The sequence below is a fragment of the Centruroides sculpturatus genome, unplaced genomic scaffold, assembly GCF_000671375.1.
Source record: "Centruroides sculpturatus isolate CEXI.00-Female unplaced genomic scaffold, Cexi_2.0 scaffold398, whole genome shotgun sequence".
NCBI lineage: Eukaryota > Metazoa > Arthropoda > Arachnida > Scorpiones > Buthidae > Centruroides > Centruroides sculpturatus.
Window position 1 is genome coordinate 299918 of NW_019384660.1, and position 16578 is coordinate 316495.

A 16578-nucleotide genomic window follows, 5' to 3' on the forward strand; every position below is an offset into this window, starting at 1 on the left:
AAACTAGTCTGAAAAGAGTTTTCTTAACTCCTTCCACCCTGTGAGCACCAAGAAGGCCTGTTTTAACAAGTTTATCAAAAATTCGGCAGACCCAAAATGGAGTAACCGGATAGTGAGAGGCGAGGCGCGACATATTCGGACGGACCACCTCTGAAAAGATACCCGGAGTTTTTCGACCCGTTAAATTCAATAATAAAAAATAATTAGAAAAATTTTTAATTTTTATTTATCAAATTTCAAAAATTTATAAATAAATAAATTTTCTTTCGTATTAAATAAACCCACGTATTACATCAAAATCATCCGCTAGAGGGATTTTATATATGAATTTCGCTTGGATGTACAGATCATCATTTCGATCCTTATCGTTTCATTTTTTTTAAAAAAGATTAATTTTATAATAATTGCAACCATTATTTGTAGAGAAGTGCAGTCCAGCAAAGATTATTCCCAATATGAGTCTTAAAGATAAATTAAATGACAATGAATTAGATTTGAGTTTGAGTGAATTGACTGATGTCCCAGTTAAAGAATTGGTATGAGAATTTTTTTAATTTTCAAGAAATATTCAATTCTTATACAGAAAAATAATTCATTTTAGTTTAAATAAATTCCATGTAAATATTTACATGGAATTTATTACATGTAAATATGATAATTACATTATTCCTTTATATAATCCTTATTAATTAAATCCTGTTTGCTTTTGAAAGAAACATTATCTAATAACTCGAATTGTATTACTTGTATACTTGTAATATTCAATATAAATGGTCTATAAGCATGCACCAGGTGGCGTGCAGATTGATAATGTTGAGAACTACTGCTTTATATAATTCTGTAATTAAATATAGATATATCGCTTAAAGTTGTGATGGGACAGTATGGTAAGGTGGGCTACAGCGTAATGCTGGAACTGAATAAAGGGAAGAGAGGTAATGAAATGAAGGAATTCTAATGATAATCATAAAAGGGTAAAAATACCTTTACTTGATATCTCTAAATAAATACGGAACAATACGATGGCCTCGTAACAAGTTTTTGATATGTCCTTCTGGATGAATCAAAAACTATGATGCAAAGTTGTGTTTGTGGATATGCTGCGGCTCTGCTGTTAGTAATGCTTCTGGCATCGATTACTATTCGTGTAATGTTGTAAATTAACATCCTTGTATGATTATTATTTGAATTTCTTCATTGTGTTACCTTACCAGCTTTTCTGACTTTGCTCCAGCCAGGGCTGTTGAGATCTTGAACGGGGCTTGGGGTAGAAGGGCCCTTTCCCCAAGCAGACTCCTTTTGCTCTTTATTTTTGAAACATGTAAGATCTTTATTAATAAAGATATTACATGTTTAATAAAGAGCAGTCTTAAAGATTTTACTTTTGTTAATAGAAATAACATTAATTTAGAGGAAAAGGGACCACTATGTGCCATTTTTGCCAGTCCAGAGAAAAATCTCTAGCTCGTCTCATGGTCCTGGCTCCAGCATTACTGTGTAGCCTACCTTATCATATTGTCCTGTCACAACTTTAAGTGATACATCCTACATAATAATTAATAAAATATGGTTATTAAATAAATATTCATATCAGTTACAATTCAAAATTCTCAAATAATAAATTCTATAGAACTTAAAATGTTACAAAATAATGTATGCTCTTATATAATTGTATTATGCATATCATAGTTTTTAATTTTATACATTTTCATGAAAGATATTAAACATTTAAGCTTACACTTGCAAAATAAAGGAGCCAAATGTAAAATGAAGAAATGTATATGTAGACAACCAAACCTGAATTTTTCTAATAAACAAATGGTTTGGTTTGACAGTGGCATAAGGCAATGCAACATGTGGGTGATCTGCCAAGGAGAGATTCCTCCCAGGAGGACACTCTATGAAGAAACTGTCTCCTATTAAGATGTTAGACATGTGAAGAAAACCTAGAAAACTTTGTGACCACCTGTTGGTGAAGCATAAACCCATGGCCAATTACCAGTATTCGGGGATTTTATCTATTTGGGCACCGGTGAGCAATAAATGATAAGGCCAGATTAATTATTAGGCTAATTAATAAACTTACTAATTAATTTCATTTAATTTGGACTAAAGATAGTCAGTATAATAATGTATATTTAGTCTAAATTACATAATATCTGTGAAATTAATTAGCAAAATTTTACAATTATAGTTAATCTGGCTTTTATCCTTCCCTTCTTCAACATAGTCAAATGATACAATTTAACAGCCACAACTATAAATTTTCAAAATTTCAGTTCTTTCAAATTTTTTTAACCTCCAACTTTGTTTCTTTACATAAAAGTGACATAAAATTCAAAATCTTCAATTACTATTCACTTTATCCACAGCTGCATCTATCATATTATTACTAACATCCTACAATCCTCATAAACGACTATATTATCCCCCCTCATTATTAATTTTACAGCTAGCTAACCTTAACTTTTACCTTTCCTCTTCTTAACCACAGCTCTCCAAATTTCGAATAACATCTGCATCATTCTTACCATATTAATCTCCATACTTAACAGATAAATACATATTTGTTCCTTCATCCTTATATTTATGAAAGTGTCTTTTTTTGTAAATTATTTTTGTCTTATCCCATATTACTATTACCTTCTTATCATATGCTTCTTGTGTTAGGCTTGTGTTTATCTTACCCTTACATACATCCCTTTTATGTTTATTTAACCTCTCATTTAAGTTCCTCAAAGTAGATCCTATATACATCTCACCTCCATTGCCTCTATTATTATATGTATTCTCAACTGTTACTTATCCTCAAACAAATCTTTATTTCTTACCATGTTTTTCTTAAATACAACCTTTCCATCATATCTCCTCATGCTTTATGAACATTCATATCATCAATATTAACAACCATCCTTTTCTCTAATCATAGTTAGAAAAACCAAAGAAACCAATGAAATTGAAAATGCAGAGTTGGAGGTTAATCATTCAAAAGAACTGAACTTTGAAAATTTGTAGTTGTAGCCATTGCTTTAAGTTGTATTATTTGATTCTGCTGAAGATGAGAGAAATGCCTCCTGAAAATGTTTTGTAGATTCCTTGAATGAGGTTTTGTGTTTGTGTTTAATTACTTGTATTATACTTATTTGTTGGGGTTTTAAAAGAAAAAAACAAAACAAAATAGTCTTGTTGAAGGCATCGGAATAAAAATTTCTGATAACTATTCAGACACAATAAACTTTTTATTCTAATTTTTTTGAATAAAACATTTTTTATTCATAAATGTAAATAACTTTTATCATACATTTTAAAATATAATATTATGATAAATTATAAGCTTATGAAACTTGAAAATTTTAATAAGAGGAATTAATTAGTACATATTTTTTAATGTCTAGTTAGCTATACCAAAAGCAACTCATGTGGATTTATCACGTAATCGCATTAAATCATTACCGGTAAGTAGATTTATTTTGTCATGACAACTTAACTATAGAATGATTTATAGGAATATTAAGATCTTATTACAAATTTAAAAAAAATAAATAANTTGCATGAGCACAAGAATTTATGAAAAATTATAAAATCATTTTATTGTATATAAATCATTAATAAATATATATTTTATATCATCTAATAAGTATTAATGATATTTCAGAGTACTTGTGCTATTTGTGGAACAAGTATAGAAGGATCTCCAGTACAAATAGAAGAGCATGGTCAGATAAAAGAACTCTGTAGTACAGAATGTTTTCAAAAGTATCAGTTAAAGGAAGGAGTTGTAACTTATCCTGAAAAGCCTAGAGGGAAACAATCTAATGGCACTCCATATCAGTATGAAAGCACAGGTTATTGAATTTTATTTTTATATACACAATCATAAGTTTAAGAAATAGTGCAATTAATATAAATAGTAAATCATGAATTCCAATTTTAGCATTCCAAACAGATGTTAGATATCATCAACATGAAATAATAGCAGAATATATGATTATTTTTCATAGCAAAAAACTTATAGAGTCGACTCCCTATAACACTGTTGATAATTCCGTTTTATATGAATTCCATGTTGTACGAGTCACTTAGCTTTTACAAATACATGTGCTGGGCTGTGAATGGTTCACGTATTTGTAAAATCTAAGTGACTGTACAACATGGAATTCATGTAAAACAGAATTATCAACAGTGTTATAGGGGGTTGACTGTACAATTAAGATTCATGTTGATTCAAGTCTACAGGCAACTAATTTTATGCAGAACGTAATTCATAAAGAATTCTTTAAGGTGACAAATTAAAATGTTCTTTTCTAGAGAATTTCAAGTGTACTAAATTGGCTTTGGGATTGGAAATTCAAATTTCAACTATACTTACTCTCAGAGATATAGACAAATTAATTAAGCTCTATACATGTTAGCATTGTTATCTGTAAAAAAGAAATTAGAAAATAAAAATATACCAGTAACTTTATTGAGAACTTGAAAATATTTGAAGTTAAAAACTAATGTGAAAATGAATGAATTGTATCCAGAGTTAATGAATATGTTTGCTATATGCTTATTTCTATTTTAAAATATTGAATATGTAATAAATCAACATAATTTGCTTCAAGTTTATTACAATTTGTTTTACTATGTTTTTTTCATTGTCCCACCTAAATTAATTAATATTAAGTAATTAATCATAATTCTGTTATCTTATCTATGTATAAATTTTTCATAAATGTTCTAATATTTTTGTTTAGTCCAACTTTTCTACCTTGACACATATCATTAAATTGGATTTGAGTAAAAATGAATTGACAGAACTTCCTCATAACTTTGGAAATTTAACAAATCTTCAATATTTGGATTTGTATGGTAATAAATTGACAGCACTTCCCACTAGTTTTTGCCGGTTGAAAAATCTTCGATGGTTGGATCTGAAAAATAATCCATTAGAAGCTCCATTGAAGACAATAGCAGGTGATTGTCTTGATCAGACACAATGTCAACAATGTGCAAAAAAGGTTAGTAGTTTATTGATCAAATTTTTGTACTAAATAAGTTCTTTGTTTAAAATAAATTACTTTTTTATACAATGAAATAACAGCGATTTAAGATGGTTCATAGGCCACTAGAAAAATAGAAAATGTTGAATAAGAACATAGGATACAACTGTGCTTTTTTTCCTCCTAAGTATTGGAAGCATTCACAAAGCTTGGTATTTGAGGTCATTGTTGTTTTTTAATGTTAACTTAAGAGTAACTGAATTGTTTATTGCCCAAACCATGACAGTTTTTAGAGAGTGAAAAATGGGTCTTTTAAATATGGCTAAATGTAGAATATTTAAAAAAAATTATTTATATATTGACCTGTAAATTGGTTATATTACATTAGAAGACATATAAATTAGTTTTATTTAAACTCTTTTTTCTATTTTTGAGAGTTAAAAACAGGAGAAATCAAGGTCTGTCCTAGACAAATCAGGAAGTATGGTCATCCTATAATACAATATTAATATTACAGCCATTTTCAAAAATTTCATGTGTTTGTGGATGATAAAATGTTAAATTATCCTAACAAGAACATGAAAAATTTGAATCAAACCTATGTTATTGATTAATTATTCCGACTATCTATTTAATGTCAACAAACTTGAAATCAATATAAATAAAACCAAATATGTTTTGTTTTTAAACAAAAGAATTCTATTCATAATTAATGATTTGAATTTATATTTTAAAGGCTTGTTTTTTACAGAAACATATGATTTGCAAAAACTCACAAACCGGGAAAAGAGCTCAGGCTTGTTTTTTATTAACATTATCATTAAACATCAACCAATTACATAAAATATCTTAATAAGTTTTGATCATAAGTTAATATAGAATAATTTATATAAATTACTTAAATACAAATTTTATTATATTTAATGGAGTTATAAATAAAATAAAGCATTACACTAAAGCTGATACTTTGATATATCTTTACGCAATTTGTATGAAATGTAAAATTAGATATAAGATTTGGGATAATGATTTAACATTTATTATCTATAGATTTTAGATATTGATGAATCATTTTATTTATATGTATGTATATAAATAAAACAGATGAACACTGAAGGTTAATAATTATTATTTATATAGCCAATTAATCTTCATTTGTAAACATTTTTTTATTAAATAAAAGTGTTTTAAGTGTCATTATTTGACCTACATTTTTACATATGGAACAGAAATTTTGTTACCCCTTGATATCAGCTGGCTATTAGACATATACATAATGTGAAATTTTAAAATAATTTGTTATCTGAAATAAAAATTAAACTAGCATTAAAGATTTAAAAAATATTCTCACTAATGGATATAAAATATCTGATAACTTTATAAAATGTAGTGATAGGATTTATAATTTCAAAAATTTGTTACTATTATTATGATTATTTTTTTCATTGTTTAAGATAGCTTAAAAAATACATTATTTTATGACTGTCATATTAGTAATTATTGATTTGCTATGTAATTTAGTTTTTATGTAATAATCTAAATGAATTATTGCCATGTTTCTTTTGATAATATACATATTAAATTATTTTAATTACTAATAAAATGTAATGAATAATAATCTCAAGATGATTGCTTATTTCTTTAAATCTGAAATTAATGAGGAGTCATTTTTCTTTCATTGATAATATAAAATTACAATTTATTGTTAGAAATTATTAGAAAATGTAAAAAAGTTTATAATGCAATATCAATACAACTCTGTTACTAGTTTTTAAAATCTAAACAGGTTAGTAAGATTTAGAAGTAAATTTAAACTAACATTTTTCAAATTATATAAACTATTATACATATTATTAATTTTTAAATTTTTAAATCAAAAACAAAATTATTTAATGTTAAATCAATTGCTAATCAAATTCTCTTTATATTTAAGAAAAAATTTATTTCTTCTTAATAATATTTTATCTTATTATTATTTTATTTCATCCAAAACAAACTCTTATACATTGCATCTTTCTTTATCCATTAATAGTGTGACTGAAAGATTATAAACATTGAAAAACTTCTAAAAATCTAATGTAGTTTAAAAATGTTCTTTATCTAGAACGTTTCAGTTTAATTCTTTTCCATTAGTTAAAAATTTACATTTAAATATAAATAGTTAAAGTTACAAATGTAATTGCAGAATTTATGTTCTCTGTTCTTATTATTGTAATAGATGATTTTCTTTTCCTAAATGAAAATTTATTATTTTATTAATGAATGTTAAAATCATGAAATTGATCTTTAGATAAGTAGATTTTATTATTATTATTATTTACTAATTTAAAGTTTTTTTTTTTTTAATTAGGTTGTTGCCCATATGCAATCCATTGAATCTGAGCTTGAGAGAGAAAAACAAAAAAAATTAAAAGAGCAAAGAGGTATGAAATTACAAGTTAAAATTAAAACATTAAAAAGCAGATACATATTAATCTTTATAATAATCAAGATATGAAAAATTTTATATTTTTTAATTCAATATATGATATGCAAATTTTTTTTTATCTATTGATGTGCAAAGAACTTTGTACTTCATTAGATAAACTTTAACTGACAAACAAATGTATGTGAATAGTTTTGCTATTGCTAATGCTTTTCATGCTTTATTGTTGAAATTAGAAACTTTTTACTGGAATTTAATATATGATAACATAAATTTTATAAGTTCTCAAAGGAATTTAATGTGTAATATTTGGAAAAAATTAATTAAAATACATTTATCTTTATATTTTTAACAATTAATATGAAAAAATAATTTATAAATTATTTTTAATTAGAGAAAACTAATGTTTTTTAAATGAATAATTTGATGTGGAAAAATAGCAGTATAAACTAAATAAAACAATTTGTTTTTAAAACTTTATATAGGCCTATTAAGAATTTTATTATTTTAGTTACAATCATTTTATTGTATACATTCAAATGATATTCAAAATAAACTATTATCAGTTTTAATATTTTTTATTGTTCAGAAAATATATTTTTATATAAAAACAAACTTTTCATTTTTTTCCTTTTTTAAGGAATAAAAATAAAATACAATAAAAAAAGGATCATATTTGTAATTCAGTTCTCAGAGTTGCTGTTACATAGCATAAATTTCACCACATTATGATATTTTTATCATTATCAAATAAATCAACAACTTGCAATAAACAATACACTGCAAACTAACTGTCACAGTTAATTAATTTTTTTTATAATATAATTTTCATCAATTATTAAAATTTCTTCAAAAATCAAACTGAAAATGAAATTTGCATATTTATTCAATAATATTCAATGATGATTTAAATCATTTGCATATTTTTAAACCAACAACTGTGAATAGTAAATCTATACTTTTCCTACAGTTGTTGGTTTAAAATTATGCAATTGATTTTAATAATTACAATATATTATTTTTGGGCTAAACATATTTTTTTATAATTTAATAGATGGCACTTTTCAGAAAAAAATTTGTGAAAAGTAGGACAGACTAGAGACATTAAGCTTTTCAATCTGGTAACTTAATCATTTATCCATGCATACTCATTATGATTCATCTATAGAACTTGATATAATGCACATGGAAGAGTTTATACAATGATTTCTTATAAACTATTACTCATTGGCATGAGTTATGTTGTTAGATGTTAGTGGAGGGATGTATCAAAATTTATTGGAATTTCAGCAAAATTCAGGATTTCAAAGCTTGAATGTTCCCTTTTAAGTGGATTGCATTAATTATAATGCTTGTAGTACAAATTAATAATGCATATTGATATATCTGTTTAATAAGTGAAAACATCCACATTCTCAGCATAAGTCTAGTAATCATGGAAAAAGAAGCTAAGAAAAATTTGACTAAAAATAAATGAAAATAAAATTAAATATCTGAAATTATGTAGAAAATTAGTTTGGAATGGCATCATTTGAACTAAATTATGATATGATAGATTAGAATCAAATTTATGACATACAGTAGAGCGTCGATTATCCGAAAGTCAATCATTCGAAACATCAATCATCTGAAAGAATTCCAGTCGGCAAATTTAAATTTTCGCCAGTGCTGTGGTGCTGCAGTCTTTGGCTATGTCTTGGGCTACTCAAATATTTTACGTTTTTGATACTAAATTAACTTCTGAAGTATAATTTTTTATTGTTTTTATATTTTTCAATATATTTATTTTGTTCGTACAAAATAAAAAAATAATTTTTAACGATACAGTAGTCTTCGTTAGGCTTAACATCGATGATAATTCAACATGAAGCGACACGCAACGGAGAAAAATGCCAAGATGGGATAAATTAATTAATATATTTTTTCGTACATAATCGGTTATCTGAAACATCAATCTTCCGAACAACCCCAGTCCCCAATTGATTCGGATAATCGACGCTCTACTGTAGTTACCAGTTTTAAACAACTGAAAAGCATTCTAAATGAATATAATAGTTACTGAAGAAATTCATTTGTGGCTATGTAATAGCAGAGCCAAGTACTCTGCATTAAGATACTAGCTTCAAAACAATATTTAGCAGTCTTAAAATTAAAATATACAGAATAATAATACTGTTGATTGCAATGAACAGATGTGAAACTTGATCTCTCTCCAAACACTTGGAAACAAAAGCTTTGAAAATAAAATTCTGAGAAGGGTCTTTCCTCAAAAATGGATGATATTATAGCAGATTAAAAAATTTTTAAAACTCAGAAATACTGAAAATATTAGGAAAAAATAGAATTATGTAACATTAACATCAGCAGGACATGCAGTTTATGCTGGTAGTAATGGATATGTTAAACAGAAATTATTTAATAATAATAATAATAATAATAGTGGCTAGGAGGCAGATGATATATTGTTCGTGAGTGGAAAGATGATATTAAAAAGGATGTTGAAATGACAGGCATATAAAAAGGGGATGAGAGAAAGAACCAGTCAAGATCCTCAAAGCTTAGGCACTATGTATTAGTAGCAGTAGTAGTAATTTATTATGTGATGATTGATTTACATTATACAGATTTTAATTTCTATAATAATAATATCGATAATAATTAATTATAATATTTAAGAGTATGAAGAAAAAATAGTAGTATTATTTCAATTAAAATTTCTTTAGCTTTTAATATTTTTTAGAGAGAGAAGCTGCATTGAAAGCAGAAGAACAAAGAGCATTAGAAGAAGCACGAAAAATAAAAAAAGCAGAAAGAGAAAAAAGAAAGGCAGAATTAAGAGAGCAAAGATTAAGACAACAGCAACAAGAAAAAGAGCAAAACAATGAAAAAGAAGATACTTCAGAAAAAGAAGGTTAGTATTTCTATATTTAATTATTATTAGTATTAATAGTAGTATTAGTAGTAGTAAAAGATGAAGTATTCTTACAAAAAATTTATTGTAAATAATGAACTTATATTAATGGCCATTTTGAATCTGAAATTAGTCAGTCAAGTACAAAAATATAAAAATTTGTCAAGATCTAAGAAACAAAAGAACAGTTTTCCCAAGAAAAAAAAAATTTATATTGCTCATTGATGTCACATAATCATGAATTTCTACATCAACAGAAATTTATTTTTCTAATAAACAAAACTTAAGTATACCAAACAATTATTGTTATTGTCATATTAAAGTAATTGACATTATTATTATTTGTATGACAATGCATTTTCTCATTTTTCACTAATAATATGTTTAAATGTTTTCAATAGAAACCTCTATATATATAGAACATCTTTTCCATTTTTCCAATTTTTCACTATCCAAAACTCATATTTAACTATTTGAAAAAAATTGAAAGACTATAGATTTTCATTGAAGTTTATGACAATGGTTGCATTAAGTTAATTTTTTCAATTTTAAACATTGGACTTTTTATATATTTTGAATATATATATGAATTTTTCATTTATCAAGATGCATTTATTATTTAATTTTGACAGCTAGGTAATATATTTAAAATATTGACACATTAAAGCATTATTTGGAAAAGTTCATTTTCACTTGACTGAATCAAATAGTAATGGTTATTATGGATAATTTTTATATATATTTTAAAACATATTAAATGTAATATATTAATAATTAAATACGAAGATTTTGAAATTTCTTTGTTAAATTCTGGTTGTATTGCTTAAAATATGTATTTAGAAACTACAATTATCTTTTCCTGAATTGTGTAGATGGCAAAAACAGTAGAAAAAATCTGATTCAATTAAACACAGAATGCATTATTATTTTTTAAATATTTAAAAGTTAATAGTATTGTATATTAATTATAACTGGTAATTAATATACAGGTATACCTCAAGTTACATCGTTCTCGATTATACATCGTTTGTCAAAAAATATATGGAAAAATAAAAATCAAGTTTAAATCATTTTATTTGACTTTACGTCCGTTCGCCACAAATATTGAAGTCATAATATCACTAGAAAAGCGTTAAAGCACATAAAATCATATTAAAATATGTACATTTACAGTAAATTTTAATATAATCATCATAAATCCCAGAGAACAAACATAAAAACATCTGTGTTTTTGTGTTGTTGTCTTATTTAGCGGTCTTTAAGTGCTCAATATTGGTGTTTTCTATGGTAGCTCCAATATCTACCATTTAGCGCCAGCACCACTCGATATTGGTAAATTTAATATAAATTAGTTTATTCTCTACTGTCGCAAGATAATTTTAATAAATGTATTTGTTATTAACCTTACAAAATCATCATATTTTATAATGTCTTAGAGCAAACCATATGTACAAATAGAGTCCGTGATGTACTGTAAACATCACCAAATTGTAAACATGTACATTTACAGCCAAGTATGTACTGTACGTACATGAATTTGTAAATTTAGATTACTTTTTTCTGTACTATATTAAAAACTAAAATTTATTTGTTTGTAAGTTTAAAATAGATTCTTATTAGCCATATATCATATATTATTAACAATGGATTTATCAATAAAATACAGAACTGGGAATGGTATTTGTGGTTTTCCTAGTGACAAGTAAATTCAACTTACGTTGTTTTTCGACTTAAGTCGCCTTTCCTGGAAACAATTATTGACGTAAAGTGAGGTATACCTGTATTAACAAATTAGTAAAATTTTATTATTTATAAAAAAAAAATAAATTTTTTATATATTGAAGTCTTATTTTCATTTGTAAATGTTGAGAATCAAATCCAAATGTAAGATAAATTAATTATTAAAATATTATTTTTATTGGAATTAATGATTAAAAGAATTAGCTTGAATTGACTATCCAGAGTACAAATTTTTAAAAGAAAATAATAAATCAATACATGAAACATACTATGTAAATAACCTTATCAAATAATACAAATGTGAGCAAATTATCTGTACTTCATTTTAATGTATATTTAAAATTCTTAATTTGCTGAATCAGAAAGAAAAAACAAGTTTTTTAATTTATAATAATCTTTCAAAAACATTATATATCATTTGAATACCATCAGAAACAGAAATATATCTAAAATAAATAAAAATTGCAATAAACATTGTACATTAAACAGGAAATACATGCTAAATGGCCAAGACAGTTAAGGTGTCAGCTTACTACTATGGGGACCTGGGATCAAATCTGGGTGAACAACTCTTCTGGACTTTTATGGGCAGTCTGTCCTGAATATGTTGGACTCAATCCTTTACCATTCAGCTGCTTCGTTGTGGGCCTGGTTGAACCCATGATGGATATGGAAGAATCTCTCTTAGTGCCCATAGGGCAGGAAGAAACAATGGAAAAAAAAATCTATTTTTTCCATTTTAGAACATATGAGCATAAATTATCTTATATTTCACAAAAGTTTTAGGTTTTAATTTTTATAAACCTTTTTTAAATCAGAATTTTACTGTTTGAATTGTAAACTGAATTCCTTTTACACTTTGCAAACACATTTTAGTTCATTTTTATAATATACAAGATTTTATGGAACTTTGCATTAATATAGTATTTTCTGTATTAATGCTTCTTATTTTTTAGGCATTATTTGATAGGCAATAATAATAATTGTAAATTTTATTTTTTTACATTTTTTTAATACTGACAATAAAACATTTTCCTAAAAATATTAAATAAAAGATTTTCTACAAGTTTTTATGAATTTATAATTACAAAACATTGTATTTTTTGTCAGCAATGTTATCAATGGTTGTATTGTAACTGAGTTTCTCATTTTACTATTCCATTTTAATTGAATCTCTTTGTAATTTTGTTTAAGTATTTATATATACGTGTGTATGTATAATTAAAATTAGAAATAAAAATGTAAATTTTTAATATTATCTTATTTTTAACAGGTGCAGAATTAAATGGTATTATATATAATCAACAAGCAAATAAGAAATCAGGTAAAAATGCATACATGGTTGTTTAAAATCACAATAGATAAATTAGTTTTATAGCAATAAACATAATTATTATTACAATAATAAGTTGTTATTCAAATTCTCTTATTGAAATTACTATTAAGTTTAAATTATAGCAGATTTTTAAACTATGAATAGTTTCCATTACTTTCATATATTAATTGTAAAACTTGTGAATGTATGCTTTCATTTATATCAAAAAGTTATGCACCCAGATAAAATTGTTCAATTACTGCAAAATTTGACATTCAGCTTTGTCTTAGACAGATATGCAAATGATTGGGCTGCAATTTGAAAAATATTATATACTTATAAATTTCCACTGTCATTCGTCTGTCCATCACCCATTTCTTAACCTTGAGAATGGAGTTAGATACATGAAAATCAAGATCAAATGTGGAAATATTAGAAGCAGGAGGCCTCGATTAACTATATAAGAACTTCCAGTTTGCATCAGATGTCACATTATTTCAATTCAAAAATTTTCCCCTGAAAGGATTTATATAGATGACTGGCACAACTTTATTTTTAAAGAAAAAGTATGATGTACAGGGGCAAGTCACTACTAATTTGAGGTGGATAGCATATATTTCAAATTAAAAAAATAAAAATTATGATTAAAAATTGTAGCCTGACATTGTGAGGATGTTACAATAAATGATAGCTCATTACAGTTGTGATCTGATTACATGCCATATAATATCACCAGAATGTCCTAAAATTGCTATCCCAGTACTCTATAAAATATTTTCAGTGTAGTATTTGTTATTTGGAAGGCTTCAAATGATAGGCATGTCTGTACAAAGTCAGTCAATACAGACAACTGATGGAGTTCAAGAAAGACCACATCATTTGACTGAGGAAAGCAGGATGACTGTTTTGCTGAATTTCCCACATCTGGGCATCAGGTAATCTGACTATGAGTTGGTGTTGGGGCAATGGCTATGTATGTGATTGTGCACACACATGGTGGGCAGGCTCTGGACATACCAGGCAGACCAAGAAATGTGATCAGATGATTGTCTTTTCTGGTTTATCATTTAGAGCTGTCATCTCTGGTCCATAATTCAAAGACAGTCAGAAGCATTGATACAGAACCATGTCTTTTTTATCATTGGCAGATAACTAGCAGAAGCAGATTTATATGCACAACTGCTACACATCCTTCTGTTAGCACTCCAACATCATCAGCTTTGTTTGCAATAGTGCCTTAACAGAGAGGCATGCTCATTATGGACTATTTGTTGCTAAAGACATGTTGCCTTTAGCAACAAATCTTGGTTCTGTTTGGGAATGGAAGATAATCCACATTCTACCATATGGTAAAATGTGGAGAACCAGTAGTGACTTAATCTCATTTTTATGTGAGGGCAGTGTACCATTAATCTCATGAATGGTACACTGCCCTCACTGCTAATATACTGGTTTGCATAGCCATTTAGTATGACAATCAATTATTACTAATAGTGATACAAATGATTTTGACAGCATAGCAATAATGCTGTGCTATCAAAGTCTTTTAGGAAACTCTACATTTTTATGCCTTGCTCTTTGTGATAGGGCTGCAAATAGTCATTTTTCAGTAAGAATTTACATGGCTACACATCTAGAGTTTTGCAGGAATGTCTGTCATGTTGCCACACTTGCTTGGTTTATTTGATCTCCAGATTTGTTGTTTGAGCATTTGTGAGACTAGATGGGTTACCAGTTGTCTACAAGTGTGAGGAATCTGCAATCTCTGTGGACAGATTCATCACAGGATAACATATGGTACTTTTTGTGCCTCCATGTATGACTGTGTCATCACATACATTCAGACAAGATGAGGTTCTACAAGATATTAAAAATTCCTTTAAATTGTATGGTTGTTTTACAGGAAATTGTTCCTTTGCTTTGATATTACAGTCATTTATTAACATCATCATTATGTTTGCAGTAATAAAGTTTCATTTGATTTCACTGTCTCCTTTTTGGGGCATAACTCTTTTCAATGAATGTATAAATATGAAACACAAACTTCTAAAATTTTAAAATAGCTTAAATAAAATATTTATGTGAAGAGTAATCACATAGTAGCACTCCATAAACAGTAATATCAAATTTACTTTCCTTACAAAAGAGGCAGAGTTGATTATCTTTTATGATAAGTATATTTGATTTATATCGAGAGTAAACTATTTGAGATAAAACTGCAATATAATAATTTTCAGATAATAGTTTATTTATAAAAGTATACACTGTTAAAAAGTCAAAACACAATATATTAAATTATCAGAAATGAAATTTAAAATTTTATAAGGAGAAAATATTGATTTTTAATAGAATTTGCAATAAGTTCTGATAANGTCGGCAAATTTAAATTTTCGCCAGTGCTGTGGCGCTGCAATCTTTGGCTATGTCTTGGGCTACTCAAATATTTTACGTTTTTGATACTAAATTAACTTCTGAAGTATAATTTTTATTGTTTTTATATTTTTCAATATATTTATTTTGTTCGTACAAAATAAAAAAATAATTTTTAACGATACAGTAGTCTTCGTTAGGCTTAACATCGATGATAATTCAACATGAAGCGACACGCAACGGAGAAAAATGCCAAGATGGGATAAATTAATTAATATATTTTTTCGTACATAATCGGTTATCTGAAACATCAATCTTCCGAACAACCCCAGTCCCCAATTGATTCGGATAATCGACGCTCTACTGTAGTTACCAGTTTTAAACAACTGAAAAGCATTCTAAATGAATATAATAGTTACTGAAGAAATTCATTTGTGGCTATGTAATAGCAGAGCCAAGTACTCTGCATTAAGATACTAGCTTCAAAACAATATTTAGCAGTCTTAAAATTAAAATATACAGAATAATAATACTGTTGATTGCAATGAACAGATGTGAAACTTGATCTCTCTCCAAACACTTGGAAACAAAAGCTTTGAAAATAAAATTCTGAGAAGGGTCTTTCCTCAAAAATGGATGATATTATAGCAGATTAAAAAATTTTTAAAACTCAGAAATACTGAAAATATTAGGAAAAAATAGAATTATGTAACATTAACATCAGCAGGACATGCAGTTTATGCTGGTAGTAATGGATATGTTAAACAGAAATTATTTAATAATAATAATAATAATAGTGGCTAGGAGGCAGATGATATATTGTTCGTGAGTG

The 16578-nt window shown here is 26.5% G+C and overlaps 1 protein-coding gene across 1 annotated transcript; it reads left to right on the forward strand.

Moving 5' to 3' along the window:
• Positions 1 to 404: 404 nt before the first annotated feature.
• Positions 405 to 13488, forward strand: LOC111626539 (leucine-rich repeat-containing protein 59-like). The gene is made up of 6 exons (XM_023369948.1): positions 405 to 536; positions 3396 to 3455; positions 4740 to 5003; positions 7336 to 7408; positions 10151 to 10321; positions 13335 to 13488. Exons 1-6 carry the CDS (start codon positions 456 to 458, stop codon positions 13409 to 13411), a joined length of 726 nt encoding a protein of 241 aa, XP_023225716.1. The 5' UTR covers positions 405 to 455; the 3' UTR covers positions 13412 to 13488.
• The last annotated feature ends 3090 nt before the right edge of the window (positions 13489 to 16578 follow it).

Bases quoted from the DNA above. Each gene is read 5' to 3' on its own strand.
- LOC111626539 (XM_023369948.1), top strand. From the start codon at position 456: ATGAGTCTTAAAGATAAATTAAATGACAATGAATTAGATTTGAGTTTG. The intron at 3,456-4,739 runs GTAAGTAGATTT...ATTTTTGTTTAG, and splicing joins ATCGCATTAAATCATTACCG to TCCAACTTTTCTACCTTGAC. The intron at 7,409-10,150 runs GTATGAAATTAC...AATATTTTTTAG, and splicing joins AAAATTAAAAGAGCAAAGAG to AGAGAGAAGCTGCATTGAAA.